This window comes from Pezoporus flaviventris, unplaced genomic scaffold (assembly GCF_033815535.1).
Source record: "Pezoporus flaviventris isolate CSIRO_AGI_PZ_B2104156 unplaced genomic scaffold, CSIRO_AGI_Pfla_v1 ptg000005l, whole genome shotgun sequence".
In the NCBI taxonomy this organism is placed as follows: domain Eukaryota; kingdom Metazoa; phylum Chordata; class Aves; order Psittaciformes; family Psittacidae; genus Pezoporus; species Pezoporus flaviventris.
Window position 1 is genome coordinate 4,105,790 of NW_026892553.1, and position 26,418 is coordinate 4,132,207.

General features: G+C 43.7%; 2 protein-coding genes across 5 annotated transcripts in view; one reads left to right on the forward strand and one right to left on the reverse strand.

Annotated features, from left to right (window-relative positions):
* The window catches only part of ACSL4 (acyl-CoA synthetase long chain family member 4), a 28,166-nt gene extending 26,614 nt beyond the window's left edge, over positions 1–1,552 (reverse strand). Inside the window, exon 1 of one of the 3 annotated variants that reach the window (XM_061445715.1) lies at positions 1,454–1,552. The gene's annotated coding sequence lies outside the window, so the exon portion shown is untranslated. The remainder of the gene's footprint in view (positions 1–1,453) is intronic. The other 2 variants (XM_061445713.1, XM_061445714.1) reach the window with 2 other exon arrangements.
* An 18,450-nt stretch (positions 1,553–20,002) lies between these two features.
* TMEM164 (transmembrane protein 164) overlaps positions 20,003–26,418 on the forward strand; it is a 33,640-nt gene continuing 27,224 nt past the window's right edge. The window contains exons 1-2 of one of the 2 annotated variants that reach the window (XM_061445731.1): positions 20,003–20,028; positions 20,609–21,194. In XM_061445731.1, coding sequence (XP_061301715.1) covers positions 20,826–21,194 — 369 coding nt within the window. In that variant the 5' untranslated portion in view covers positions 20,003–20,028; positions 20,609–20,825. Of the gene's footprint in view, positions 20,029–20,089; positions 20,377–20,608; positions 21,195–26,418 lie in introns of those variants that run through there. The other variant, XM_061445730.1, reaches the window with a different exon arrangement.

Genomic DNA, 26,418 nt, shown 5'->3' on the forward strand with positions numbered 1-26,418 from the left:
TTAAGTTAATGTCCAGTTACTTCTGCTGCTCTTGGCCAAGTGGCTCAATGTGAATCATACCAGGTACCTACTGCAAAACCAAAACTGAAACCACTGAATCTCCCATGCAGCTCTGGCAGCTGGCCAGAGCTGTTCCTCTTTGCAAGCACAAGCCTTATTCCACACACTGTCTTTTAGTTCACATCCATATAAAGCAAGTGAAAGCTCTCACAGCTCCAGGATTGAGGCAAGGTTCTCCCCATCCACCACCCAGACCACAAACACCCACCTGTGAATAAGGGCCTTGGTGCTGACAGGCTCTGCGCCCACCACAGATCATTACAGGAACCTGCTGCACCACTTGCAGTGTGTGCTTTACTTTCAGTGCAATTATTCTGCGAGCAAGCAGCCACAGAAGAAATAACCAGTGCTGCGTTCAGCTTTCGTTTTTACCTGCCCAACTACAGAGTTCTAGATTTGGAGCAAACACGCAGTTACTGGAGTGTCAGATGATGGGCAATCCTGGTTTCCCTCACCCACCCTCAGCCAAAAATCCCAAGGAGACAAAAAGCAATAGCAAAGTATTAATAATTCCAGAGGAGAAATACTTTCTTAAGCTTTCCCTTCTGTACAGGTATTCCGTTGCACTAAGCACCTTCCAACTGGTAACTGACAGAGAGCAATCGAAGTTACAGGGAGAAGAGAAGCTAACTGTGAAACGATGATGAACACAACTCTTTAGCTGCAGGAGAATTAATCCGCCAGCTTTTGAAATGTGCCTTCCACAAGTGTGGAAGACATTGCACCATCTAAATAACAACCCCCTCCAGGAACAAATGGAACAAAACTACATTTTCTCAGGAAATTGCTTCCCTCTTTCGATGAAACTTCCTTCTCTCCTGAGAATAAATGTCCTGAACCACAGTGACCACACGCTTGGTTGCATATACAATGAGGATTTCCCTTAATAATCAACTCTTTTTGGCTTAAGCAATTCCTTATCCAGAACAGCTTTCTTATAAACAAGCACTCATTTGTCACGTTAACTACCCGATTCTATTTATTAATTATTAACTTCAATAGATTTTGCATGTTTACTTGGCTCCAGCTACTATTTACTATTTCATTTGGGTATTACCTTCATTTAGTCAATGTAATAGGCTGCATCTGTTTTACTGGATATGTATCTTACACCACTCGGGATGTATTTGTATCCAAGGCCCTGCCTCGGTGGCTTGTTCGAGAATGGTTTCTCTGGTCTTGTAAAGGGGCTGAAGCATAATCCTCATGTGAGGCAACTGAACACCAGTAATTTATTCTGCTGAAATTCTATAGCTGCTGGTAAAGGTCAGATTATTCAATGAGCAGGCGATGGGTAACACAGTGTGCGTTACAGACAGCCTCCAGGTAACACATGAGTAAAGTCTGCATGAGATGCAAGTCCCCAGATAATAACACATCACGAAAACCTTACCAGAGCAGGGCTCTCAGGGGGTGGCAGCCGTCTTGCCTGTTGCAAGTTAATGCAGTTCTGTAGTTTACGACAACAAGGAACTGGCAAATACAAAGAAATGAGAGGAGAGTGAAAAACACATATCTCCTAAAAATAACTTCTGTGGGCAAATATTTAAGGCTTCTGTAGAACTGTATTAAAAACACAAACTTGGTATCCACCAGTGAAGAGCAAAAGAAAAACAGAGCTAAACCAAACCACCTTCCTGTAACTGGAACACTGCTAATTCTGCCTCTTGGGGTTTGGGATTTATCCGTTTAAAATATAAGATGTTCAAGTCTTACAAAAACAAAATAAAGCCATGTCTTTAATCCCTGCAGTTGGTCCGAGATGACAAATCTCAGATTCAAAAGGTAGAATTTAACAGATAAAAAGATCAGATGATTCTAATTCCTGTTTGGAGCTTTATTTGCTAGTTTTTGCACCTCAGATGCGCAAGGCTATAAATGCAAGTTTGGATATAGCAGTAAATGACAAAGCATGTTGTATTGTATTCATATTTGTATGCTACAGCAGTTCAAGATGAAACGGGAAGCAGGGAAGGTCAGATGTTATCTTTAACCCGACAATCTTTTATAACCACCGGGGACTACAGCTGTCCATTCACCTTACAGGAAACAACCCTTAATTTACACTAAATTTCTCTGTAACCTCTACCGAGTGTTCTCATTGGAAAAAAAACATCGAATATGACACAATTATGTCAGGAAAAAACGGGGCACATACACCCGCTTTCCAGATAAAGCCCAAAATAGCCCTACTGTACAAAGGCGTTTGAGAACACCGCAGGGCGAAGCTTTCCTGAGGGGAGCAGCACGGTAACATCAACCAGTCCCCTCGCTTTACTTCACCAGGTGCTCTCATGATGCGAAGCAGCAAGCCGTGCCCCGTGCGCCGCGCTGAGCGGTGAATCACATTGCGCTACATCAGCATCAGCCCATAGCCGAGCCCGGCCCCCTCCGCCGCACCTCGGGGGGGGGGGGGCTCTGGGCAGGCGATGGCGCTGCCGGCGCGCCGGGCTCCCGGGAAGCAGCGGGCGGGCGGGCCCCGGGACAGGCGGGGAGCAGCAACCGGAGGCAGCTCCGGGGAGGCGCGCGGGGAGCACCGCGAGGGCCGCGGCCGGAGGCGCCCCGCGCTCCCAGCACCCGCTCCCGGGCAACCGCCGGTGCCATCCCCCGCCCAGGGCCAGCGGCGCTCCCCCGCCCGGTGCCGGGCCCGGGCGCGTCTGCAGCCCGCGGCTGCGGGAGCCTGGGAGAGCCCTGACCCCACGTAACCTCCCGCGGCTCCCCTCGGCTGACCCGGCCGCCTCCGCCCGGGCGGGCTGCGGCCGCGTCCCACCCCCGGCGGGGGCGGAGGATGAGGATGGCCCGGAGGGGAACGCCAGCCCCGCGCCCCGCTCCCCTCAGGTGCTGCCGACGGGCAACGCCGGGACCTGCCTCGCTCCGTCCCGCCCCCGAACGGAGAACCCCGCCCCTCGCCGCCCTCCCCGGCCGTTACCGCGCTCACCCGGCCCGGCCCGGCCCGACCGCAAGTCCCGGTGCTGCCCGCGGAGAACGCAGCCCGCGGCGCGCCCGGCTGCTAAAATGGCTGAGGAGCGGGGGGGAGAGGGGCGGGGCCAGCCCCCGCCACCGGCCAATCCCCGCCGCCGCCCCTCTGACGGATATGGGGAGGGGGCGGGCCCGGCCGTGTGCGAGCGTGTGTGTGAGTGTGAGTGTGTGTGTGTGAGTGTGAGTGTGAGTGTGAGTGAGTGTGAGTGTGGGTGTGGGGGTGTGCGTGTGGGGGTGTGCGTGTGGGGGGTGGGGTGGGTGTGGGGGTGTGTTTGTGTGGGTGTGAGTGTGACTGTGACTGTGAGTGTGGGTGTGTGTGAGTGTGGGTGTATGTGTAGGCAGGGGTGTGTGTGAGTGTGTGGGGGTGTGTGTGAGTATGTGTGGGGTGTGGATGTGTATGTGTAGGTGTGTGTGCGTGTGTGTGTGAGTGAGTGTGACTGTGAGTGTGTGTGTGTGAGTGAGTGTGACTGTGAGTGTGTGTGTGAGTGTGACTGTGAGTGTGTGTGTGTGAGTGAGTGTGACTGTGAGTGTGTGGGTGAGTGTGGGTGTGGGTGTATGTGTGTGGGGTGTGTGTGGGTGTGTGTGGGTGTGTGTGAGAGTGTGGGTGTGTTTGTGTGTGAGTGGGGGTGTGTGTGAGTGTGGGTGGGTGTGGGTGTGAGTGTGGGTGTGGAGGGGTGTATGTGAGTGTGTGTGGGGTATGTGTGTGTATGTGTGTGTGAGTGTGTGTCTGTGTGAGAGTGTGTGTGTGGGGGGGGTGTCTGTGTGTGAGTATATGTGTGTGTGTGTGTGCGCGTGTGTCTGTGTGCATGTGTGTCTGTGTGTGTGACTGGGCACGGTCCAGGCTCTGCCCCAGGGCCCCATTGACCACTCCTGATCTGTGAACACCAGCTCCTGCCCACAGCTCAAAGGGGCCCAGGTCTCTCAGGCCGGTTTCACACCCAGCTTTGCCTCCTTTAGGACACTGAGGTGAGCTGGAGGCTCCGACGGCCTTTACTCAGAGCGTACGCAGTGGGTTTCATCAGGAGCACTGATGAGAGCAACCAGGATTACTCACAGTGCGGTTCAGAAAGCCAGAGGCCACAAATATCCCTGTGATTCATGCAGGAGTTTGCCACATGGTTTTACATGTTCAGGCGTTCAGGCTTCTTGGGAAGAGAATTAGCACAAAATAACCAGCTTTTGACAAGGCGCACGGCCCTAACACCATGTAAAGGCAGAGGAAATGCTTCCTGCTCCATCTCTGCCGTGCACAAGTCCAGCACAATCCTCCCCCACACCATATGGAGTGGGACAGAGTGTGAAAACAACAACATTACAAACCAAGCCACAGCTATATTTGGTAACAGGAGTTTGCTCCGATGAAAGACAACACCTTGCAGGAGGCTACAATAGTCTGGCAACAACTGCAGAAGCAATGGGGATGCTGTATGTAATCGCCCTCTTTCACAGAGCACCACAAGGTGCATCGCTTCCTCGGATGGAGCCCGCATGGAATCACTGCCTGGTCTGGGCTATATGAATTTTAGGGTGCTCCGTTATTACTTTCACTTTGTTCTAATTTGTTTCAAACCCTGTTGTTTTGCTCAGCGTCAATCAGCACTAATGAGAGGGCCTGGATTGTGCAAGATGCCTAAAGGCACGTCTGGGTTATGCAGATTAACTATTCTTTTGATTTCACCTGCCTGTATTTAGGTAAACAAATGCTACACATTTTGTCCCTACTAAAACAGACACGTGAGCCCTTTCTCATCTGTCTGTTTTCATCTTAAACAGTAAATAGGGAAGAGAATAGATCTGTAATTTGTTCCACCTCTTTTGTACCTCCTATAATCGTCAATGTTGAATTAGCTGAGTTTGGCTCCACCATGCTGTACCCTGGTGTGTTCACTGCGGTGCTGGAATGGCCACAGTGGACAAAGAACAGGACCAAGTTCCCACAGTGTGCTGTTGCCAGCGGTGGCTGGTCAGCTCCTGGGAAGGTGATGACTTGGGCAGCTCAGAGACTCTTGGCTAGGAGCAGTCTATTTCTGCTCTTCACAGGGAAATTAACGGAAGACAAACCCGATTGCTTTCTTAACCCATACAAACTGGCATCTGCAGCTTGATGTAGTTCCACGGTTTAACATTATGCCACGTGAAAATCCCTTCTGAGCCTCCTGTCTGGTAGTTCCATTTGTTGTCCCTTCACTTTTGTGTTAATTAACCATGAATTACCATCTTCTCCTAGCTGTCTCCACACCACTCCCTGGTTTACAGATTGCTATCACAGATTCCTTGCAGTACCTCATTCATCCCTCTTCCAGGCTGACAAGTCTAATGTTTTCCAGGTGCAGTTTCAGAGCACCTCCAACAAATTTAAGTTGGAGCTTCCATCTCTGTACCTCAGACTACACATTCTTGCTCCCACATGGATTTCAAGTGCTCAAGGTTCTGCACTCCTGCCGAGTGCGACTCTTCCCTCACCTCGTCCTTAATGTCCTCCCTACTGTAGACCTCACCAGCCATGGGATGTCCTCATCAGCCTCTTGTGGCCTTGTGGGCCATGGCAAGAGCTCACTGCAGAATCCCGGTGCCTACAGGGTTCATCCGCTCATGTCCCCAACCTGAGCACCACTGAATGACATCCAGGTTCAGAGGCATTGTCAGAAGTACTCCACAAAACGCTTGCTTTGTTTCAGAAGGCTGAACATCTAAGTCAAATTAATGATTTTAGCAAAGTTGGAGACAAATACTGGTTATTTGCAATCTAAGGAAAAACAGAACCTGTTGGGTTATAGTTAGGATAATGGATACTGTAGTGACACTGTAGTGACAGGACAAGGGGTAACGGGTTAAAACTTAAACAGGGGAAGTTTAGATTGGATATAAGGAAGAAATTCATTACTGTGAGGGTGGTGAGGCACTGGAATGGGTTGCCCAGGGAGGTTGTGAATGCTCCATCCCTGGCAGTGTTCAAGACCAGGTTGGACGAAGCCTTGGGTGAGATGGTTTAGTGTGAGGTGTCCCTGCCCATGGCAGGGGGGTTGGAACTGCATGATATTAAGGTCCTTTCCAACCCTAACTATTCTATGATTCTATGGTTCTATGATTCTATGATTCTATGATTCTATGATTCTATGATTCTATGATTCTATACTAAAATTAACCTTATGCCAGACAGGATATCCAAGAGAAGAGTCAAATCTACCTTGTTCTGTGGAGGTTTTAGACCCAGCTCCATGGGAAACCTTTCCTATAGCCACAGGTATGCTAATGCCTGACTGAGTTAAGCAGGACAACTGATGCAGCAGTTTTTACCTGTCATAGTTGCATTTAAACTTGCTCTTTGACTGCTTTCAAACATTCTTTTTTGAAAACAAAGCAGAAACAGATTTACTTGGTCTCTGTAAATGAAGCCATGGTCAACTAGCAATACCCTGAGGGGAAGTGGAATACTTCAAGGGCTTCAAAACAGGTAGCTAAGAAAAGCACGCCTGCTGTCAGGAAGCTTACATTCACTGCAAGATGTCTGAAACGCCTTTGCAAACATTTTAGGAGTTCACAAACAGAAATTCACACTGCCTTTATATCACAGTGTGTCACACGGGCTTTAAACCCACAGCTGACTAAAAGGATTCGTGTTGCAACTGCTGTGTATCTTTCCAGTAAGAAGAACCCAGCAATAACCTCTTATGGAATGTGACCTGTATAAAGATCTCCCCAGGCAGTGCAACTGTTTAGTGCTGATGCTGATTTCATCCTTATCCCAGAGGTCAAAGAGAAGGAAGAGAAGGGTATGCTGAGGAGAGATTAAAGCCAAGCTGGAAGGTCTCCGATTCTCACCCACGATTCGGGGCAAACTTGGAAATAGTCAACAGCTTCTCACCTCAATCCTGGTATCAGCAAAGGGATTGCATAATCTTAACCCTTCTAATCTAAGTAGTAAATCAATATTTGAAGCCTTGTGGGTTGTTTGTTTATATTAGGAGCAGTGACTGCTGAATTCAGCCATTTCTTTGATGCAATCCTGTTTCTTCACAGAGTGGACAGTTAGAATTAAAACAACAGAAAACAAGTTTTGGGCATAAACTTGGCCATTCTGTAGCAAGCACTCTCCAAAACCAGTTTTGCTCAGGCTGGGAAAGTTTTCATGTGTTCCTATTTTGGTTTTTAATCATATTTCTGCTACTTCTCAATTGAACTTAGAGCACATCATAACAAAAAAGCTGACGCATCTTACACCTCCTCATTCCTTAACTCTGCTCATCAGGAGTAATGCACTTTTGTTCACTCTAGATCCTTTTAAACTGACTCTCGTGTTTTAAAAGGAAATGCAATAAACCCAACCTAACAGTCAGACATACACATTTGGTGACACAAAGGATTATTGAACTCTCTAAAGAAGTGCATTTCAAGGAGGAATTATAAGTGGGGGGAGGCGGGGGGGTGGGGGAATTGAGGGGAGGGCAGTTGAATAAAGGGCAAGGTTTTAAGGGAAGGGACCTACTTCCAGATATACAAATTTGTAGGTTCTTTGATGTTCAAGCTCTTTCACTTCCTTCTTACTCTTCTACATGAAACCACATTGGAAAATTGTCTGCAAACCTGTTTATAACCTGTATTTTACATACAGGATAAAACAGCCTTTTCTCACATCCAGCATCTACAGCAACGCACTGGGCCTTTGGGGGGAAGATGCAGGGAGAAAGCACAGGCTACTTTTGATAGGCCTTCTGAACAAACACCTTTAATGAAGGTTGTTGCCCTGGTCTACACAAACATGACTTCTCATTCTGAGTTGTCATGTAGAAAAATGCACAGCAGCTTGCAAGCGCTGAACAGAGGCTTGCATCATGTAATTGAATCTTTGTTTTAAGCCGTGTTCCACACATGGAAGAGAAACATGGACCTGCTTGCAGGCATAACACCTGTGTTCTGTAAAAACATCACACTCATCGCCTGCTCAGATCTGTGCAGAGTCCAGAGCTCTGAAACAATTTGGGGAAATCATTGGAGTGAAGACTAAAGTGCAGTGAGGACCTTGACCTCAATGGTCTTTCTATTTACATATGCCATGGCTGAGGTTTGTCCTGACAGAAACAGCAAGGCCAGCTTCCTGGCTGATCATTTTTTCCACAATTAATTCTCTTTTATTTAGAACGCAGATAGCAAAACCTACAATAAATAACTTGTTTGTGTTACCTTTGTTCCAGTTTGTTATCTCAGGTCAATCTTTATGAAGCTATGATTAGAAAAATAACACATGTATGTCTGTGGGCTGGCTGTCACTTGGAGTCCATCCCTGAGGAATGTGGAACAGGCAAGTACATACAACATCCTCTGCTGTGCTCCCGTACACATTGTGCTCCCAGGCAGCAGCTGCATGTGCATGTACTCCTGTCTTTGTAATGTGAGAAGTAATGTTGGTAAGATTAGAATGCCTCAACTTACTGCTTCTCTGTTTGTAGTCATTCCTGTAAGCTTTGGAGGCAGATACGCATCAGGAGATTTGCATGAAGGACAGACACAATGTTGGTCCAAAACATGTTCTGGAGCATGAAGTAATACTTACTCATGTTAGAGTAACTGGCTTCCTATGGAAAAATTTACCTATTGCACAAAGATTAAATGATGTGTTTCCTTGTTTCATTCCTTAGAGCAAAAACCATAAATCAACTATTAGTTCTTAGCACCGACAGACTGTGAGCTCTTTTCTGTACTTATTCGTGTTAAATCACATCTAAGAAATTTCTGATAATTATTTGCTGATAAATTGGCAATCTATTTATGCAAGTCTTAGAAAGTCTTATTATTTTGAACTGCCTCATGGGATTTCTTTAAATGAACTGTAAATGACCCTTAGAACATCTGTTTCTATGATTATAGATCTCTGTGAGAATCGGTACAAACTGATCCTAGTTTTATCAAATACACTCTCTTTTTGTTTCAGAGACCGTTGGGTCCAGAAGGCAAAATTATGGAGCCTCAACACAGAACTCCAGCCCAAGGACAGAAGTATTTTATATGCTTTAACGTGAGTAGGTAGTCTTCCAGTCTTAAAGTATTCCACATTACAGCAAGCTGCCAGTCTGCCCTGACATGCTCCAGCAGCTCTGCTTCAGCTTGCTCCTGAACTTGTAAGGGAGTCCTTACAAGACAGTCTTGCAGCTTCCATCCTTCCTGACATGATTTATGAGATGGAGCACCAATGAGAATCTCATTTACCCAGCTTGTCAGAATGTCAGGGTTTGCTGGAATTCACAGTATGTTACTTTAATTCTGTCTTTGCAGCAGAAGTTTCAGTCGTATCTTGTCTTTTCTAGCACAACCTCTTTCTCCAGAGGCTGACTGATCACTGGATTCTTTCCCATCAGTCTAACAGAATCGCTTCCATAGCACTGTGGCCTATTGAAAAAAGAGCACAAATTCCAGGAGAAGAGCCTTTTAAAATGTTATTTATGGACAGTTTGCAGCGGTGGTATAGACCCCCTCAGCAGTTTCACCTGTTACACAGAACAGTGTAATAAATGTGTGTTTTTAATTCCTTGGTCACCTCTTTCAGACCCTTTAGAAATCACCCACGAAACGTTCCCCATGTACACTTTTATCTTTCCCATCTACATATGTCTATACAGGCTCTTGCTGACATGGACAAAGATGCCAGAGTAAGAATTTCCTACGATCTCAGTAGCATTTTTCAGCTAACACATCAACATTTCCTTTGCATAGTAACTTCATTGTCAACATCTTTGGGTCTAAATTCATCTGTTTCCATTCATAACCATTTGTGGTACAGAAAATGTCTCTCCATGACAAAAAGGGAATTGGAACACAAAGATGAGAAGTGTCTTTCAGAAAGCTGTTTGGATTCTTACCTCAAAAAGTACTTCCCATGAGATCAAGGATTTGACTCAGCACTCAGATGTGTAAGGTGAAAGCACTTTTAGTGAAGAGACCAGGTCAGTTTCAATCTTTACAACTGTGGCAGTTAACAAAACTGTGACAGTTTTAAATGCTCACACGTGTAACATTGACTTCCCTTTCGCTGCTGAAACAGAAGAGAATTCCACTTACACAATCAGTTTGTCCTATCAGTAGCTGCTACCTACTTGTATATGCTGTTCCTTGGGGGTTCTATCAACGTCATGTATGCAAGAACTATTAATAGCACATGCTTCATTTACACAATATTTCTATGACTCTGCTTTCATTTCTGTCGGTAGTTCTGTTATAAGTCGATTCCTGTCGTTGATTCTGTAATTTATTCACATGACACTGGGTATGCAAATTGTCGGCAAAAATAAATGTTACTGTTGTAGTAGTTACAGGAGAAGTAAATGCTTGTGAATGAAACTTAGTTCTGACTATTTGCAGACACTGGTGTTGGGGCGGGCAATGGCTGCACTCTGAGGTGTCCTCTGCTCCTGCTGGTCTAGTCCTCAGGATTCAAACCTGCCCGAAAGCAGACACCACCACATTATCTGTGATGGTACCTGGCTCCAAGGCCAGTTCAGGTATCAGTGTTACACACAGCTGACAAACACCAGTCACAGTTTCCTCTCATTCAGATGAATAGTATCACTTACAGACCTATTTTCTTACTGGACAATGATAGTTAAGAAACATGATACTGGGGAGTTTCAGCTTTAGCCTGTGCTGCCTAGATAATCTAACTTCTTCATTAATATACAATAGAAGCATCTTCAGATAACAGCCTTGTAGCAGCTTGAGAAAATTAGAAGGTAGTGCAAAAATAGGCAGGGTAACAAAAGGTGCATTATATTCACCAGACAAACAGCCTGAGCAATTCCATCTCTTACCAAGCTTTAGAACATTATTTTCATTACTTCCTCCAACTACAGCACCGGGCCTAACAAGAGACATTTCTCTTCACAGACTTTGTCTTGCTTATCTCCTGATTATCAAGGCGACAAACAGCACTGTGGCTTTTTGTCCTTAAGTATTATTGATCAAGCATTTCGGATTGCCAAAATCCACCTACAGTATCTTCTAATATTCTGACCCTACTGGCTTCTCTGGTACTACACGGGGCACAAGCCTGGCCCGCATGCTCCAAAAAGTGTTGGCACAAACATAAGGGAGTTCAGGAGAAATGGTAGAGGATTTGTGATGAACAGGAGACTTAAAGAGTTTTAGACTACGACACAGGGTTTAACTTTGGACTAATTATTTTTCTATGGTGTAACTTGATGGCAATTCCTCTTAATACTGGATTTAAAAGTTTAAAATAAGCAAGCCCTATTCTGGCACCACAGGAGCTCTACAGCAATAATACCAATTAAGCCCAATAATCTCCCCCGTCTGTAGCTCTAAGACATTCCCCTGGGTGTTAGTTGATACTTTAGCCAAATAACGAAATGTGCAATTCAGGCAAATGAACAAATCAATGGTTTCAACAGAGTGAGATTAAAATACCTGCCACTAACTCAAAGTAATCATAAATAAATGCTGTCAAGTTTTCATCTCATGATCAGCATATTCCCAGAAGGATTCCTGCTTTCTTTCCCCATGGGCTAGGTGAGGAAACTGAACGGGGATGTGCAATATGCAATGACAACATCGAGGTTTTTAGGCCTGTCTGGAGGCAGAATGGGTGCGATGCTGCAGCTGGTGAGTTACTTGCTGAGAAATCTCGTTCAAGGTATTTCAAAGCAAAGTACCCCATTTACAAAGAACCTGTGAACCCTCACCCTTCCCCTAACACCCACCCCTTTAAGGATCAGGGAGGAGAGGAAAGAAGCGCCTGGGAATTACGTTTTAGAATCTGATTTAGAATTCAAAAATCCCCTGTTCTAGAGGCATTAGACCACTGCACTCTACTCCTCGTGGTGTAGCCAAAGTAGTTCAGATTGCTCAGGCCATTCAACATCCAAAACCCCATCATGGAAGCCTTTGCTTCCCCTAATAGGCAGGCACAGCTAGGTGTCTGTGTAGCAGAACTCAACAGGATTATCAAGAATGAGATTTACTGTTTACTTTGACATTCTACTGACACTTGTATCTATGCAGCAAGCTCTAGCCCCAGTTAACTGCTAGTGAGCTGTGCTGCTTCCATCCTTTACTGTTTTTTCTCCAAATGATCTTCCCCCAAACCACTCTGTGTTTGTCGTATGGCAGTGACCAATGGCACTGATACTTTCCATTGCGTTGCTAAACACCTCCTGCTTCAGAGGAAGGAAAGGGGATCTGTTTAAAAGCAGGAACCCGGACAGGACCGGATGCCTAGCTTTTCCCTAGAGGTGGAAGCCAGGCTAAGCCCAAGCAGGCCGTGTGCTGCCACCTGCTGAGCCACCTTTCCTCTTCATTGGGGAAAGTTTTCCATTTTATGTTTCCAGAGATGTGGCCTCTCACTTGGGCTGTGCGTCCACCCTACGGTTTCTGCTTACCCCTTCTCTCTGTTTGTAGTAAAAAAGGCTTTAAGTAAATTATTTGGGTACCTCTTTTCAACATAAGTCACAGTTTCTCAATGGAAAAAATCTGTTCCCGAGTCCCACGTGGTCTGCTGGTAAATGACCTGTGCTGAGGCCCACAGCCATGACCCCCTGTCCAGGCAGGAAAAGACTGTGTGAAGGCTGAGACTGTGGAAAAACTCTTCCCAGCAAGCAGCCAGGGGGTAAACAAAAAGCAGCTCCCTCTGAAGCATGATGCGAACCACCAGCCAAGCTGTTAAAATGCTCACATGTACATAAGCCTGGTAAATTTAGAGAGCTCTGTGGTAAATATGTCTAAGACTTATGAAAGAGATTAAAAGTGGCTGAGCTATCTGGAAATCACAGACCTGAAAAAATCCTTTGCCTCCGCTGTTCTGTGACTGAAAGCTCTCAGTCAGCATCCAAATGCTGCAACAGCAATAAAGGAGCTGTCGACTACAGGATTCATCTGAATCCTGAGGTAAGAACATGAGCAGAGATTAAATCTGCATAAGATGCATATTTATTTCCTTCAAACACTGTGCATTACATTGGCTTAAGCAACAAAACCAAACCAAACCAACCCTCATATATCAACTCATTACAAAAAATGCATTTCAGGAAAACTGAAGTTATTTATCACTACAATTCAGTCTGGTGACTGCTGCAGCTCAGAGCTGGTTCCTTCCCACCCCAGCTCATTAGAGGACTGTAAAGCCTATTTCCCTCTTTCAACTCTAACAGGAGAGAACACAATTCCTGCCTTCTTTTGGCACCTTTTCCATACATTCTGTGTTCTATTGATGTATGAGGTATTCAACCTAGGTACCTGCCAAACCTTCAGTGAGCAGAAGCCCTGTCATCATACCTCATGCAGACACAGGCATGCAGTCTTGGTCTTTAAAGTAAAACTCCCATATAGAAGAGTCTCATGTATCATGCAGGTGTGTCATATATCATTACAACAGAACTAGACCAATTCTTACTATTTCATTTCCTATGTGTAGAAAAGTAGTGTTAACAATATCCCCAAGAGGTAAAACAGCACAAATTGTGCTGCTACTGGGAAAGAAAGGTATTCGTTAATGGAGCATTAGAGTGAGAATTTGGGAGGTGAACAACCACTAGAGGGCTCGTTATTCCATGCAGTGGCTTTAACAACGCGGTTAACTAAACCTTCCAGTAACAACTTAAACGTGACCTCTGTCTTGCGTGAGGCTCCCACACTTCATGAAATGCACGAACTCGCACAGAAAACATGTGAGTATACCCATTTTTCCTCAGTAACTTCTTAAAATGAACTCCAGAGATATGTCTCTGCATGGGCTGCACGCAATCTCTGCGCCCATACCTGGAGCATCTCCTCCCCTCCTGCAGTTCATGCCTTGTGTGTCTTGGTGTCTGTAGAGTTCTGTAGCGTTGTTCTTACATACTCGCACTCCTCTCTTCTGAATGCTGCTGTTACACAGGCGGTTTTTTCCCCCTTCTCCTAACAACAAGGGTATAAGAGCTGCCTTTTGGTATTTTACAGCACCTATTTTTATGTATTATATTCAGCAGAATAGTTAAAATGTGTGACTGATACCTATGTAAGCTAATAAATGACAGGAAGGTCTAACAGAACCCATGGATGGATCAGAAAGCTTTGCTAAATATGTACAGTGCCTAATCAGGCATCCTTGTAAAAGCTGAGGTATTGCATGCCTCCTTCCCTGAGCATCACAAGACATAAAAATACACAGTGACAACACAATATGATGTAATAGACCTGGTCACATACTATTCCATGATAGAATGGAATTGTACAAATTTCATACAACTTATTTAACCAGAGATTACATCATGTTAGAGTTCTCCTTCCTGCCTTTTGTTTTGTTTCTGAGACCAGAATTACATTTGGTTTACATTATGCTAAAAATAGCAATCCCCTGATTTTGAACACCCAGCATCACTGTGGTAGTAATAATAAAGGCAAATTCCACACAGAAGTTTGGGGAAGACACCAGTGTTCAGAACCTCTCAGGCTGAGATTTATAAGTAAAGACCATGTATTATAATCAGAAGTTAGATTTCAGTTTTTAAAACCAAACGGAGTCTTAACAGGGTTTTTGGTAAGTCTTCATGGATGTCAATGTGCCCAATAAACTACAGCAAAATAGAACAAAAACAGGAAGCACAGATTCTTCTCCTTGCATATCTGTGTAGATTTATAGAATCACACACCTCCTACATATAGCAGTCATAGCTAAAATTGCCTCTAACAAACATGAACCACGCTAACAATTCTTGTAAAACTAATAATGGCAAATTCATCAGTGATTTCATTCATTGACTTCACTGATTTTTCTGAGACATCAGCATGAGAAGTATTTTACAGTCTAGCCATAGATATTTCAGGGATCACTTCCCACTTGGATGTGGTTCAATGAAAGACTAGCCAAGTGTTGTTAGGAGATTTATTGCATTGTGCATGTAAGCATCTACAAATGTGCATTTTATTAATATAGTATTTTGGCTTGGAAGGCAACAGTGGGAAAAGTGCTGTTCAGGCTGAGCTTCCAAGAAAAAAAACTCTGGGTGGTTCTTTGTGAAATGCTTTTCATTAGACTTTGCAATATTATGGTCCTAGTGCTGGACATGAAACAAAGCAAATGCCTTGAAAACTGAAAGAGGGCTAAACAATAGAGGATGCAAACACAAAAGGGAATGAACATCACTGAGCACTTCAAACTAACGTTTAGTTACCAATGTATGAAAAGAGCAGTTATCTTTCTGTTAATTCTCAAGATACTTCAAGCTTAAGAGCAACACATAAATAACATCTGGATGGGCACTTTCATTTTCTGAAGAACATATTTTAAGTGTTTTATAGCAGATCCTTTTTTCTTACACTAATCTCAACAAAAATATTTTTCCCCAAGCTCCAAATAACCTCAGAGAATGCCGTTACTCATCTAACATATGAACCTAAAAAGAAACACATCACCATTTCTTAGATGCGTCCTCAACCTGTGTTACAGTTACTGACAGTCCTGCTTGGCCTGTTAACTTCAACATGGGTTGAAGCTAATTAATTGATATGCAGATGAGCTGTTGACAATGATTTCTTTCTCTCAAAGCAAAACTCACACATTCATGATATTTATTTCTCCCTGGTTTTACACCCAACTGTTTTGTGTCTATTAATACTGCAGCTTCTTATGTAAGGGAAAAATAAGTCAAATACTGCAAACATGACAGAAATGTGATTCAACAACAAGCTGGTTCACACAGTTGTCACCTAACAAGTTTCTGTTGGTTCTTTATATAATTATTTTTCAGTCCATCGGATTAAACCCATGAAAGGGTGAGATGCTTTTAAAGCTTCTAGTTTGAATGCTTCACACTGATGTTTACCTTTTTTTCCAGTATTGTCTAGTGTATGTTCTAGCAAAATTATCTGACAAGGAGAGATATGACAAATGCAACAGCTTTTCATCTTGCTCTCAAGAAAATTCCTTGAGAGGAAATCAGCAATTACACTACCACAGGCTTTCTTTAAATTAATAAAAATACACGTGAACATCTGACTAAACAGAAGGGAGTCAGAACAACCGATGGAAGAATCTCTGTGAACACAGATTTGTAGCAAGGAAAAAACAAATAAGCAAATGTAGTTTTCAAAATGTGAACTGGTGGTAATTCAACATGAAAAAGTATAACGGAATCATAGAATCATAGAATAGATAGGGTTGGAAAGGACCTTAAGATCATCTAGTTCCAACCTAATAATAATATAATATCTAATAATAATAATAATAATATCTATCTTCTTTTTGGGGGAGAGACACATTTGCTCTAGGGATCAATGACAATATAACCACTAGCTCTTGATTATTTCACTTGCTGATATCAGTAGGCAAGAAGAGAGATACCACCTTGCTGATTTGCTGGGAGGCATCTTCTTGTGCCCTAGGAGGGAGAGCACTGGTATTTCTTCTCATTCCTGCTCCTTTTGAGCATGTTACATTTATCAAAACTACCAGTGAAGGAAATATTGAGGATGTTTTTCCTAACCTAAAGAGTTTTGAAGACTACTTTTAATGTTCTCCTGCACTGTCACTGAAGTACAAGAAGATTGTTTAAAAATGGAACTCAAACCTCATGATTTCCCATGTTCATGCTCAATAAAACAAAACAAGTGATCAGCACTTAACCAAAGCCAGTCATGTTGAGAAGCTGGAATCACATATGTCCATGTGGCTAGTGTTAGACATTCCCTAGGTCAGGGTGTTGACTGTAGGTTAGATTCACCTTAAGGTTGGGCAAGTTTGAGTCATTATGTATTAGCCACAAGGGTGTGCTCACACCTACAGCACGTGTAGTTGCAGCTTTTGTGATAATCTGAATTACTTCACACAGTCTCTGCTAAAAATAGCCACCAGTTGGAACCTGGAGTTACCTGTTGCAGTGGAATTCCTCCAGTCATGTTCAAGAGCAGCAAAAGGGCAAAGTTTCATGTTCTCTTTTCAAGTCTTCTTTAGTTATGCTCAATAGCATTTCTTAGCCACCCTGTTGGAAGACTGTTTCCTAAATACATAAAAAGGTGAAATTCAATGTTAACCCATGAAGAAATGGCAGGGCCCTGAGTGCTCCAGTCTGGCTTTATGGCTCCAGTTGTGTCAAGGCTTGGGTGAGAACTGGTCCAGAGCCATGGAGCTCCCAGGCAGATGGGCTGTGAGTAGGAGCCCCACACAAGGCTGCTCGGGTGGTTAAGGCCTACTGGCACACTCAAGGCCCTGGCATTTCTTCACAGATTAACATTAGTTTCACTTTTTATATATATTTTGTATTTCCAGAAGCCACAGACAGAAAAATAAATCTCATGTTAGATACAAGAACAAGCCTGAGGCTTTTGTGCAAGCATTTTAGTTACAGGAATTTATTGCTTTTAGGGAACTATTTCTGTTGACATAGGAGATATATTTGTTTACAATGGGTCTTACAGCCTAAATTACTTAGTGAAAGGATAAGAGGAAATGGTTAACAAACAGAAAAGAGCAATGGCTTTGTGTTCAGTCAATAACACTGAATTCTCATTCACAGATTACAGAGTACTTTTCAAAGAAGAGGAAGAAACTGGAACAGAGAAAATGGAGGAACTGTGCCTAAGACACCCAGCAGATGAAGATCAGAGAACCAGATCTCTTGGATTTATAGGGACTCTCAACCTGAATATGAATTAACAACATTGTGCTGTTCCAAAGAAATATCAGTCGCACCAGGATGTCCAGTTTATATCAGCTGTGCTCCTTCATTCTAATGAGTGGAAAATCACAGCAAAACAAGAAATCAGCAGGTCACCTCATCCCTCACCATGACCCAAAACAGGATCGAATTGATCAGCAAACTGCTCCAGGTTGCAGCTACCTCTGGAATTACAACTGTATGTTAATCAGCTTCCTCATACAGTCAAACACAGAGCCCCAGAAGAGTTTATGCTGGCAGAAGGCAGTGGGAGAGGAAAGGAGTAGCAAGGGGAAGAGGAAAGGCAGTGATGATTTACACCAGGTGGCTTATCACAGTATAATGTGTTCAACTATGTTCCATCTTGCTGAACATATTCTTCAGTTTTTTTAAGAGACTATTTTAAAATTTAAATACATCCCACTCAGCTTTGTATCACCTGCAAAATTAATAACTATGTCCTCTGTTCCATTATTTATATTGTTAGTAACAAAAAGACCCAGACTAAAGACAGGCTGCAAGAACCCAGCAATATATTCTTTCCTTTTGACAGTGAACTACTACTTGCTATGCAGTCAGTTCTGTATAGACCTCACAATGCATTTATCCAGACCATATTTCTAACTTTTAAATGAAAATGTCATGAAAGTGTCAAAACCATATTAAACTGGCAACAGGCTCTGTGTTATCCACAACGCCTGTTCCTTAATGGAGGGGAAAATCAAGTTATCTGGTGTCATTTATTTTTGACAGATCCATGTTGACTGCTGTCATTCCCTGGTTATCATTTGGTTGCTAATAATAGTTTGTGAGATTATTTGTCCCAGGAGCTTTTCAGGGATGCAAGTTAATTACACTGATCAAGCTGTATTTCTTTGGCTCCACCACTATCAAGCTAACCTTACTGCTATTTCTATTTTACTCATAATTGGGATAAATGAGCCCTTTGACTTATTTTCCTAAAGCACTGTTCCTTTTCTTAACTCCTTTCTTTAGACTTCTTTGCTATGAGATCTTAACTATTAATTGCTAAAGTCTTTAGCTTTCATGACATCTGTTTTTATTTAGCTGTTCTTTTTCCTTCCTCTTCCATGGACAGCAAGCTGTCATTTTGCAAATGTTCTTTTTTTTGTGGGCAAAATACTGCCCACTTTCACACTCTCAGCCAGTTATTCTTCACCGGCATCCTCTATTGGAAGTAGAGGAAGAAAAGAACTGCCAAAATATTGGTGTTAGTGCTGAGCTGCTTAGTTTGATTGTTCAGGCTGTGAAGCAGGTTAATGCAGCAAGTCTGTGCTGCAGGCATGTGCAGGACCAGTTAACAGGGGAGGCATTTGCACCTATTCAGGTTGTGCATCCAGCTTCTTCGTATTCCCTTTTTTTTGCAGCAGGTTTGTGCATAATCAAAATGAATGAGAGGTGTTCTAATGAATCAACAATGGCTGAGAAAACAGCGTTTTCTAGAGGAATTCTTATCAATTTTAATTATGGAAAGGAGCCCTTGCAAATCTTGGAAAAGCCTGCTGGGTCCCCTTTCTTTCCCCTAAAAGGAGTCATTTCTTTCACAGCAGGATGGCACACACATAATGCTTCCAGCTTTACAGACCAGGTGTTGCTGCCTCTCTGTCTGTATGGAAATCACCTCCACTCAGCCAGTGGGCGTATCTGCCTGGTCTTTTAAAACTTATGGGGAGACTGAGCTTTTCTTTTCAATTAAACAGGCTCAATGGTTTGGCCAGCAACAATGCTGTCATAGTGCTGCTGGGTGAAGGGCAGCCCCGGCACGGCCAAGGAGGGGGGAGCAAGGAGCAGGTTATATGAAGTAAAATCTGCAGCCAGCTCTCAGGTGCTTCCATTCCTAGCTCTAAGTAACTCAACAACACCCCTTTAACGCACTTTCTGGCTCTTCACCTACCTTTGCCTTTCAGATGGGAACAGAGTTTTGTGTTTGCACTACAGCTGCTTCACGAAGCCACAAAGCGGGAGCCAGGCCTCCACTGCGGAAGGCTCGCAGACCATCACAGAGTACATTACAGAGTACATCACCTCGGCGCAACGGCCGGGGCTGCGCTCCCCTCTCAAGCTTGGCCTTTCATGGCCGCAGTTTCTTGGCCGACTAACCCCCGCTGCAGTGGCACTTGAGGAACTCGTTCAGCGAGTTAACGCCTCTTGCTGGCTCGCGTCTGGCCGGGGAGCAGCGGGAAGCTGTGCCGGGCCCTCGGCTTCCCCTCCGGAGGAGGCACAGAGCGGAGCCGGGCGGGTGGCTGCATGTGAGGAGAGCCAGCGGGTGAAGGCAGAGGTAAGAGGAGAAGGAAGCCGGGGAGCGCGGGAGAGACGAGCACTGCCCGCTGAGGTACAGCCAGCCGCGGAGGGAGGCGGGAGCAGCCGGGGCGGAGCGGGCGGCCGGGCGCAGCCAATTCGGGGGGGGGGCTCGTCCATTTTTCGGTGTGAGTCAGGCACGTCGGTGGGGTGATGCTAAGACGTTGGGAAGGGGCCGGGAAAGCCGCGGGAGGCGGCGGGGAGCGGCCCGCCCGCCCAGGGCTGTGCTCTCTGCCGTGCCGCCGCTGAGGGGAGCGCTGCTGCTTCCTCCTCCTCCTCCTCTTCCTCCTCCTTCCCTTCCCGCGCCGGGGCCGGCGCCATGGCTGGGGGCGCTGGGCCGCGCCGCGCACCCTAACGGAGCGGTGCCCGCCCCCGCCGCGAGGTACGGGGCCCAGCGCGGCGCGAGCCGCGGCCGTTGGGGCGCGCGGGAGAGCCGTTGGGCGGGCTGAGGGGGGACGGCTCATAGCGGTGTCCGGAGGGAAGAGGAGAGCCGGGAGCGCGAAGGAGGCGGACAGACAGGGCCGGCCAGGCGGGAAGAGGAAGGAGTGCTGAGGCCAGGGGCTTTCGCTGCTGCTCGTAGGCTCCATTCATCTGTGGCTCCTCCCTTCTCGCAGGCTTGAGGGTCGTGTCCCGATACCGAAAGGAAGAGCCAAAAATGAGCCTCGCCCCGAGCTGAGCCGTTTCTCCTGAAGCTGAGGGAGGACGGGGACTACACAGAGGCCGTCCTTGCATTTCACGGTCCATCAGCCCGGCAGCATTTTGGCTTGGATTCCATCTTGCTGCTACCTGTTCCTGGACAGTGTCAGGGAGGAGAAGAGGCACCATCCCACCATGTCTCGTTACAGCCTCCATAATCTCCTGGACTGGATGTATGGGGGTGTGGACCCCAGCTTTGCTGGTAACGGGGGGCCAGAGTGCGCGGCCTTTCTCTCTGGGCAGCAGCGTCTTGTGGAGAGTGTGGTCTTCCTCAGTGTGGGAATCGTGGAGATCCTTCTGTCCCTCTGGAAACTCAGGCAGCTGCACTTGAGGGACCTGGAGGATCATCTGCTGCAGCGGCCCCAGACTAAGCAGGAGAGCTTGGGCAAGAATGTGCTGCTGGTGGTGCTGTGTCTCATCTTTGGGCTGGAGATGGGGTTCAAGTTTGCTACTAGGACTGTCATTTACCTCCTAAATCCTTGTCACGTTGTTACCATGATGCAGGTAAGGCTTGTGTACAGTCACCAGGAAGTTTGCTTTGGTTTTATACTTGGAGTGTTTTCCCCACAGTCTGTTTGTGGGCAAAAAGTGCATAGCAAAAAGTACAAATGCCAGGAACTTATATAAGCGTTTTAAACCGGACTTAGAGTTGAATCAACTGATTTGAAATCTGTCAAAAACCCAAGAAACATGAAGAGGTGAAATTATAGCTATGACTAATGTCCAAATCTCTGGTTGAAAATGGAAAAAATTAAGGCAGCCTCACCACTCTCTTTCACCTGATCCTTGTTTCAGGGGTAGAAAATGCTGTTTCTACTGACAGCAGTGGTGAAATTTGCATCAGGTTTAATGAAACCAAGATTATTGTTAAAGCAGCTATGTGGTTTACATGCAACTTCTTCAGGCGAGTGGCTTTTAGGAGTGTGACTGTATTTTGTGAAGGTGTTGAAGAAAACCCTCTCAATTTTGTGCAGACAGTGTTGGTTTAATGGTAAGGAAGCAAGTGTTACCTGTGTTTTGATACAAGGGGTGGACAAGCTGATCTGGTTTAATATCCATGGCTAAGCTCTGTGCTTTAATGACTTGTGGTTTGGTTGTTGATGCATGGTAATGTGCAATTTGTGTAGCTTCCAAAATAATAGCAACATTTGTAAACATTACTAAAAGCTTACAAGCTGTATTGTAGTCCTGTGCAAGTACTTAACTATCAGTTTCACTGAGCCTGGTAGGGAGTGTGGGAGAGATTAAAAAGTTGTTTGTTTAACTTCGCTAATATTGTGCATTCAACACTGGACAATTTACAAAATTTAAGCTCAAGAATTAGTAGAAGAATGGCAAAAAGGCTTTCATAAAAGCTGCCGTGATAACAACATCTGCAAGATCAGTAACATGAAAATCAGACCATTGCCACTCTTGGAATCCTTTTGCAGCATGCTGAGTGAACTGGGCTGTATCAGATCAAGCCGGTTGATAGCTTCACTCCTTGAGAGCATTTCCTAACAGGAATGGAAACACTGTTTCTGGTTGTACCAGAGGTTTCAGGGAGATGGGTATTATCCCAAGAGGGAGAAAACAAGCTTTTATAGCAGTATTCGAGACCTTTACAGAAATCGGCTTACAGTTCCAGACCTGAATTAGCAGGTTGTATAAACTCCTAAGCAATGATGCAATGTTAGCTCAGGATTTTACACCATTCAACACTTGCTTCCCAGGAAGTGGGAACAATTACTGTGCAACCAGTTAGTACTGCTGATGAAGAGGAAAGTAGAAGGTATGCAAGAGCTGTAGAAATAATTATAATATAGTCACATTCTATTTCCTGGCAATACTTAGTGTTTAGTAGAAAATTTTCCTATTTTCTGTGAAAAAGGTGAGCATATGATACCATTATGATTTGAAAGTTTAGTTGTCTTGATCTGGTATTTTAATATGATGTTATGATAAGTATTCAGCAAAAGCTAATGCCTCGTGTATGTGTGTGGGAGCTGGTATGGCTTACCTCATGCATTAATGCTCTCCTGAGGAAGATGTAACCTCTGTAATTAACATGGGCACTTGATCTCTTTTTGACCTATTGTGAAGCTTTTTTAATAATCACGTGCTAATTACTCATTAGAAATGTGGAATTGAGAAGGTGGATATGTCTGTAAAATGCAGATGTCATGCCTCTTCATCCTCAAAGGGATGTGTTAGAAATAGGCTTGGGCTTAATGTAGAGAAGGAAAATGGCTGCAAACCCAATGGCTTTCGTCAAAGAAAACAAGTTAGATACAAAGACAGTCGATGACCTCCATCAGCAGAAAAGTAATACGTAGTAGCTGGAATCTTACAAGCATTATTTTTCTGGCCTGAATTTCATAAGGGCAACAGGTTGGCAAGATGAAATACATGAAAATATAATTTATCTTTCGCTTCTGTTCTTAAAGTAATTTGTACATAATCCTGCTGTTGGACCTAAGCAGGAGGATGTACAAAGTAGGATGTGAGAGGTGAAACATGCTACAGCAGTCAAGATCACTTCAAAGGGAAGCCAACAGTAGCTGATTTTAAAGGTCTCTTCTTTCACTCAGTTTCTGTTAGCTTCAGCTGAGAGTGTTTCACCTTAGAGCAACAAAGGCTCTGGTCTCTGAGCCAAAAATATTTGGAACTGGAAATTATCCTTCAGACTTTCTCTACAGAAAATCCCTGCTCTTAAAAGGCCTAAGACTGAAATGAAGTCACAAAGTGGGAATTACACCTGTGATGTAGACAAAAACTGCTTAATACAATGGATACAGAGTTCTACAGCTGAGTCTGTTTTGATCAGGCGTTTGATTTCTGCCTATCACACCAACCTGTGTTCAAATCAAATTTTTTCATAAGTGGGAAGAACTAGTTTAGATGTACCATTGCGAGGATGAAGTGTTGATCAAGTGAACATATTTACCTGCCTAAACAGTTGTCATGGTTAATCAGATTCAGAGAATTCGTTGCTGTCTTGCCACCTAAATTATATAATAGTACTACTCATTTCTGGCAACAGTCTTGGTTTTGGCTTCTTGCATAGATTTTGAAGGAAGAGTAGCAGTATTTCTTCACCAGTGACGTAGGTGTAGGATCATTGAGAGAGAAATACTTAGATTTTTAAAAGACTTAAAAATTTACTTTAAAACCAAAGGTGAATGGAAACTTCTGCAGTTTCCTGGACAGTTATCTGGTGGGGTATTTTGTGTAGGACATCATGAGTGTGTGGTGCAGTGAGGAGGAAGTCTGTGAATGAATTAGTACTGAGCTCTTTCTTTACATAGACAGTGGTCTCACTGAAAGTTTTTTGAATACCTTTATGAAATAAAGCCCCAACTCACTCTCTTTTTAGGACTGAAGCTATAATTAGGCTGATGATACTGCTGTAAACCTGGTGTGAAAGGGTATCCAACACCACCAGGGTGTTGCAAACGTTTTCTCCTTTGCATAGCAGGAAAGAATTCAGCATATATTAAGCAGCCAAGTGTTATATTTTCAAGACATTAATCCTTTGGAGTGTTATAGAACCATAGTTAGGGTATTGAAATTGAAGATGTTAAGGAAGACTTTTCAAGTTTTTGATTTGACAGTGTAAAAGGGAAGAATCACCCTATACCAAATTACTGCACTTAAGGACTGACATTTGTCTGGAATAAAGAAAATGTTTTTGGAGGAAACACCTGTGTTGCTGGATGAACAGTGATCCTTTTAGACAAAGATCAGTAAACTAAAGGGGAAGTGATAGGTGGAAAAAAAGGCAAGGGGAAGGAGCATAGGGAAGTCCATTTTCATCCAGTGATCTCAATCTGATGTTTGCATAACTAAAATCAGTGCTAAGTGCATCTGCAGTTCAGTAAATACTAAATCCTGTGTTCATTATTTCCAGTTTTAGCTTCTTTAGAGTTCTAGATCCTTTTGTGTCCTCCGTAGGAAGGCTACTGTGTTTTGGGAAACAATGGGTTGTATTTGGTACTTATGTAGTAAACATAGCTTGCCTGAATTGTGCATCGTTTGGGAGTATGTCCCAAAATATGTATCAAATTAATTATCTCCCTTTCCCCTCCTCCTTTTTGTTTTTTTTTTCCTGTTTTTTAACCTTTGAAAAAAATCTGTTTATTCAAATTTAATTTTTCAAGTGTGAATCTGATTTTAATTTGCATCTATGGCTCCTAAATGCTTTGTAATATTTGGAGGAATCCAGTTAAATTGTGTATGGTTTTCCATATTCTGTCTCTTCAAAACCTTGAACTAAAGGGAACATTTATATCCTGTTATTTGGGAGTGAGTATGAAGAGCCTTTGCTTATAGAAATTCAGTAAATTTTTAAATAAAAGTGAATTGTGTTATTGGGTTACATGAGTAACAGTCAGCAAGTAAAAGTTTCTGTTATTCCATTTTAAAAGGAATAACTCCATTCTGAGTTATTCCGTATTTAAAGGGTAGCAGTATTCTAAATTGAAGGTGATTTTCAGTAGTTTTGTTCACTGCTTAATGTACTAAGATTTTTGGGCAAGATGTAGGGCACTGCAGCAAAATTTCTAATGAACATATATACATTTTCCAAAATGTAAGTCTCTAACTGTAAGCTTCTGAATCTCCCTTTTTGCATGTGTGCGTAATTCCCTTATCTATGTCATTTTTTTTGTGTATACCTCATATGTTCCAAAACCCGATACTGGTCCTTGCAGAACTTGTAATTTTTAAAGCAGCTCAGAAGACAAGGCTCGGTTTCAAGAGGTATGATAAAACTGAAATTTAGTAGAATTTGGTATGGTAAGGATTGTAAAAAAAATATTTGAGAAAAACAAGGCTATGTATTGGAGTATAGTATGATTTAGCCCCATTTAGGAGATGCGTGAGACTGTTGTAGGAAGGTCAGCAATCCTTTGGGTGCTCTGAAATGCTCTCTGGGAGACATAAACTTCAGCACTTTGGTGGAAGATGTGTGTAATGGCATCTCGCAAACCTCTTGCATTATGAAGTTTGCAGTATGGTTTTTACATCTGTGTAATGCACAAGTCTGTCTTTTTACAGCTGTACATTAACTTGTGATACTTCCTCTGAATTCTGATTGCTCAAGAGGAAAATCACCAGAGTATGTGGTGAAAAAGGGTGTATGAAGAATAATTAAAGCACTGGAAGCACCAGTAGTTCTTGGTGTGAAGCCTTATCTCTTAGAAGTGTGCATTTTATTGCTACAAAGATAATAGCAGCTCAGGGGCCATAGATATGACCTGACAGGTCATGAGACAAATTGTCAGTTCCTTTATACTTGGGATGCTCCAGAACTATTAATTTGGCTTTCAGAAAACCCATGGCTTGCTTGTATTGTCCAGTCTGCTTTGATTCCAAGAAGGGTCAATTTTTTCTTGATTGTTATAATTTATTTTTAAGCTGTGATTTTGTTGTGTTTAAAAACAGTCAATTGAAGTGTAGAGACATGAACTGATGCCATAATTAATGTAGTAATTATTTACTGAGCTGAGGAAAAGCTTTTCTTTCTGATAATTTTAATGCAGTAGCTTGCTTCACCATTGTGCTCATTTTTAGTAAATCCCAGCATATAGTAGAGACACTGAGAAATATAAATATGAGGCAAGGGAAGGATTTGTATTCAGAAATAAGTAATTTTAAATTTAGTATGGAAGAATAGAAAAATGTGTCTTAAGGCTGTCAATCACAGTTTGCTTGCTTTGAAGAGTTTGCAGCTCAGCCAATTCGACTT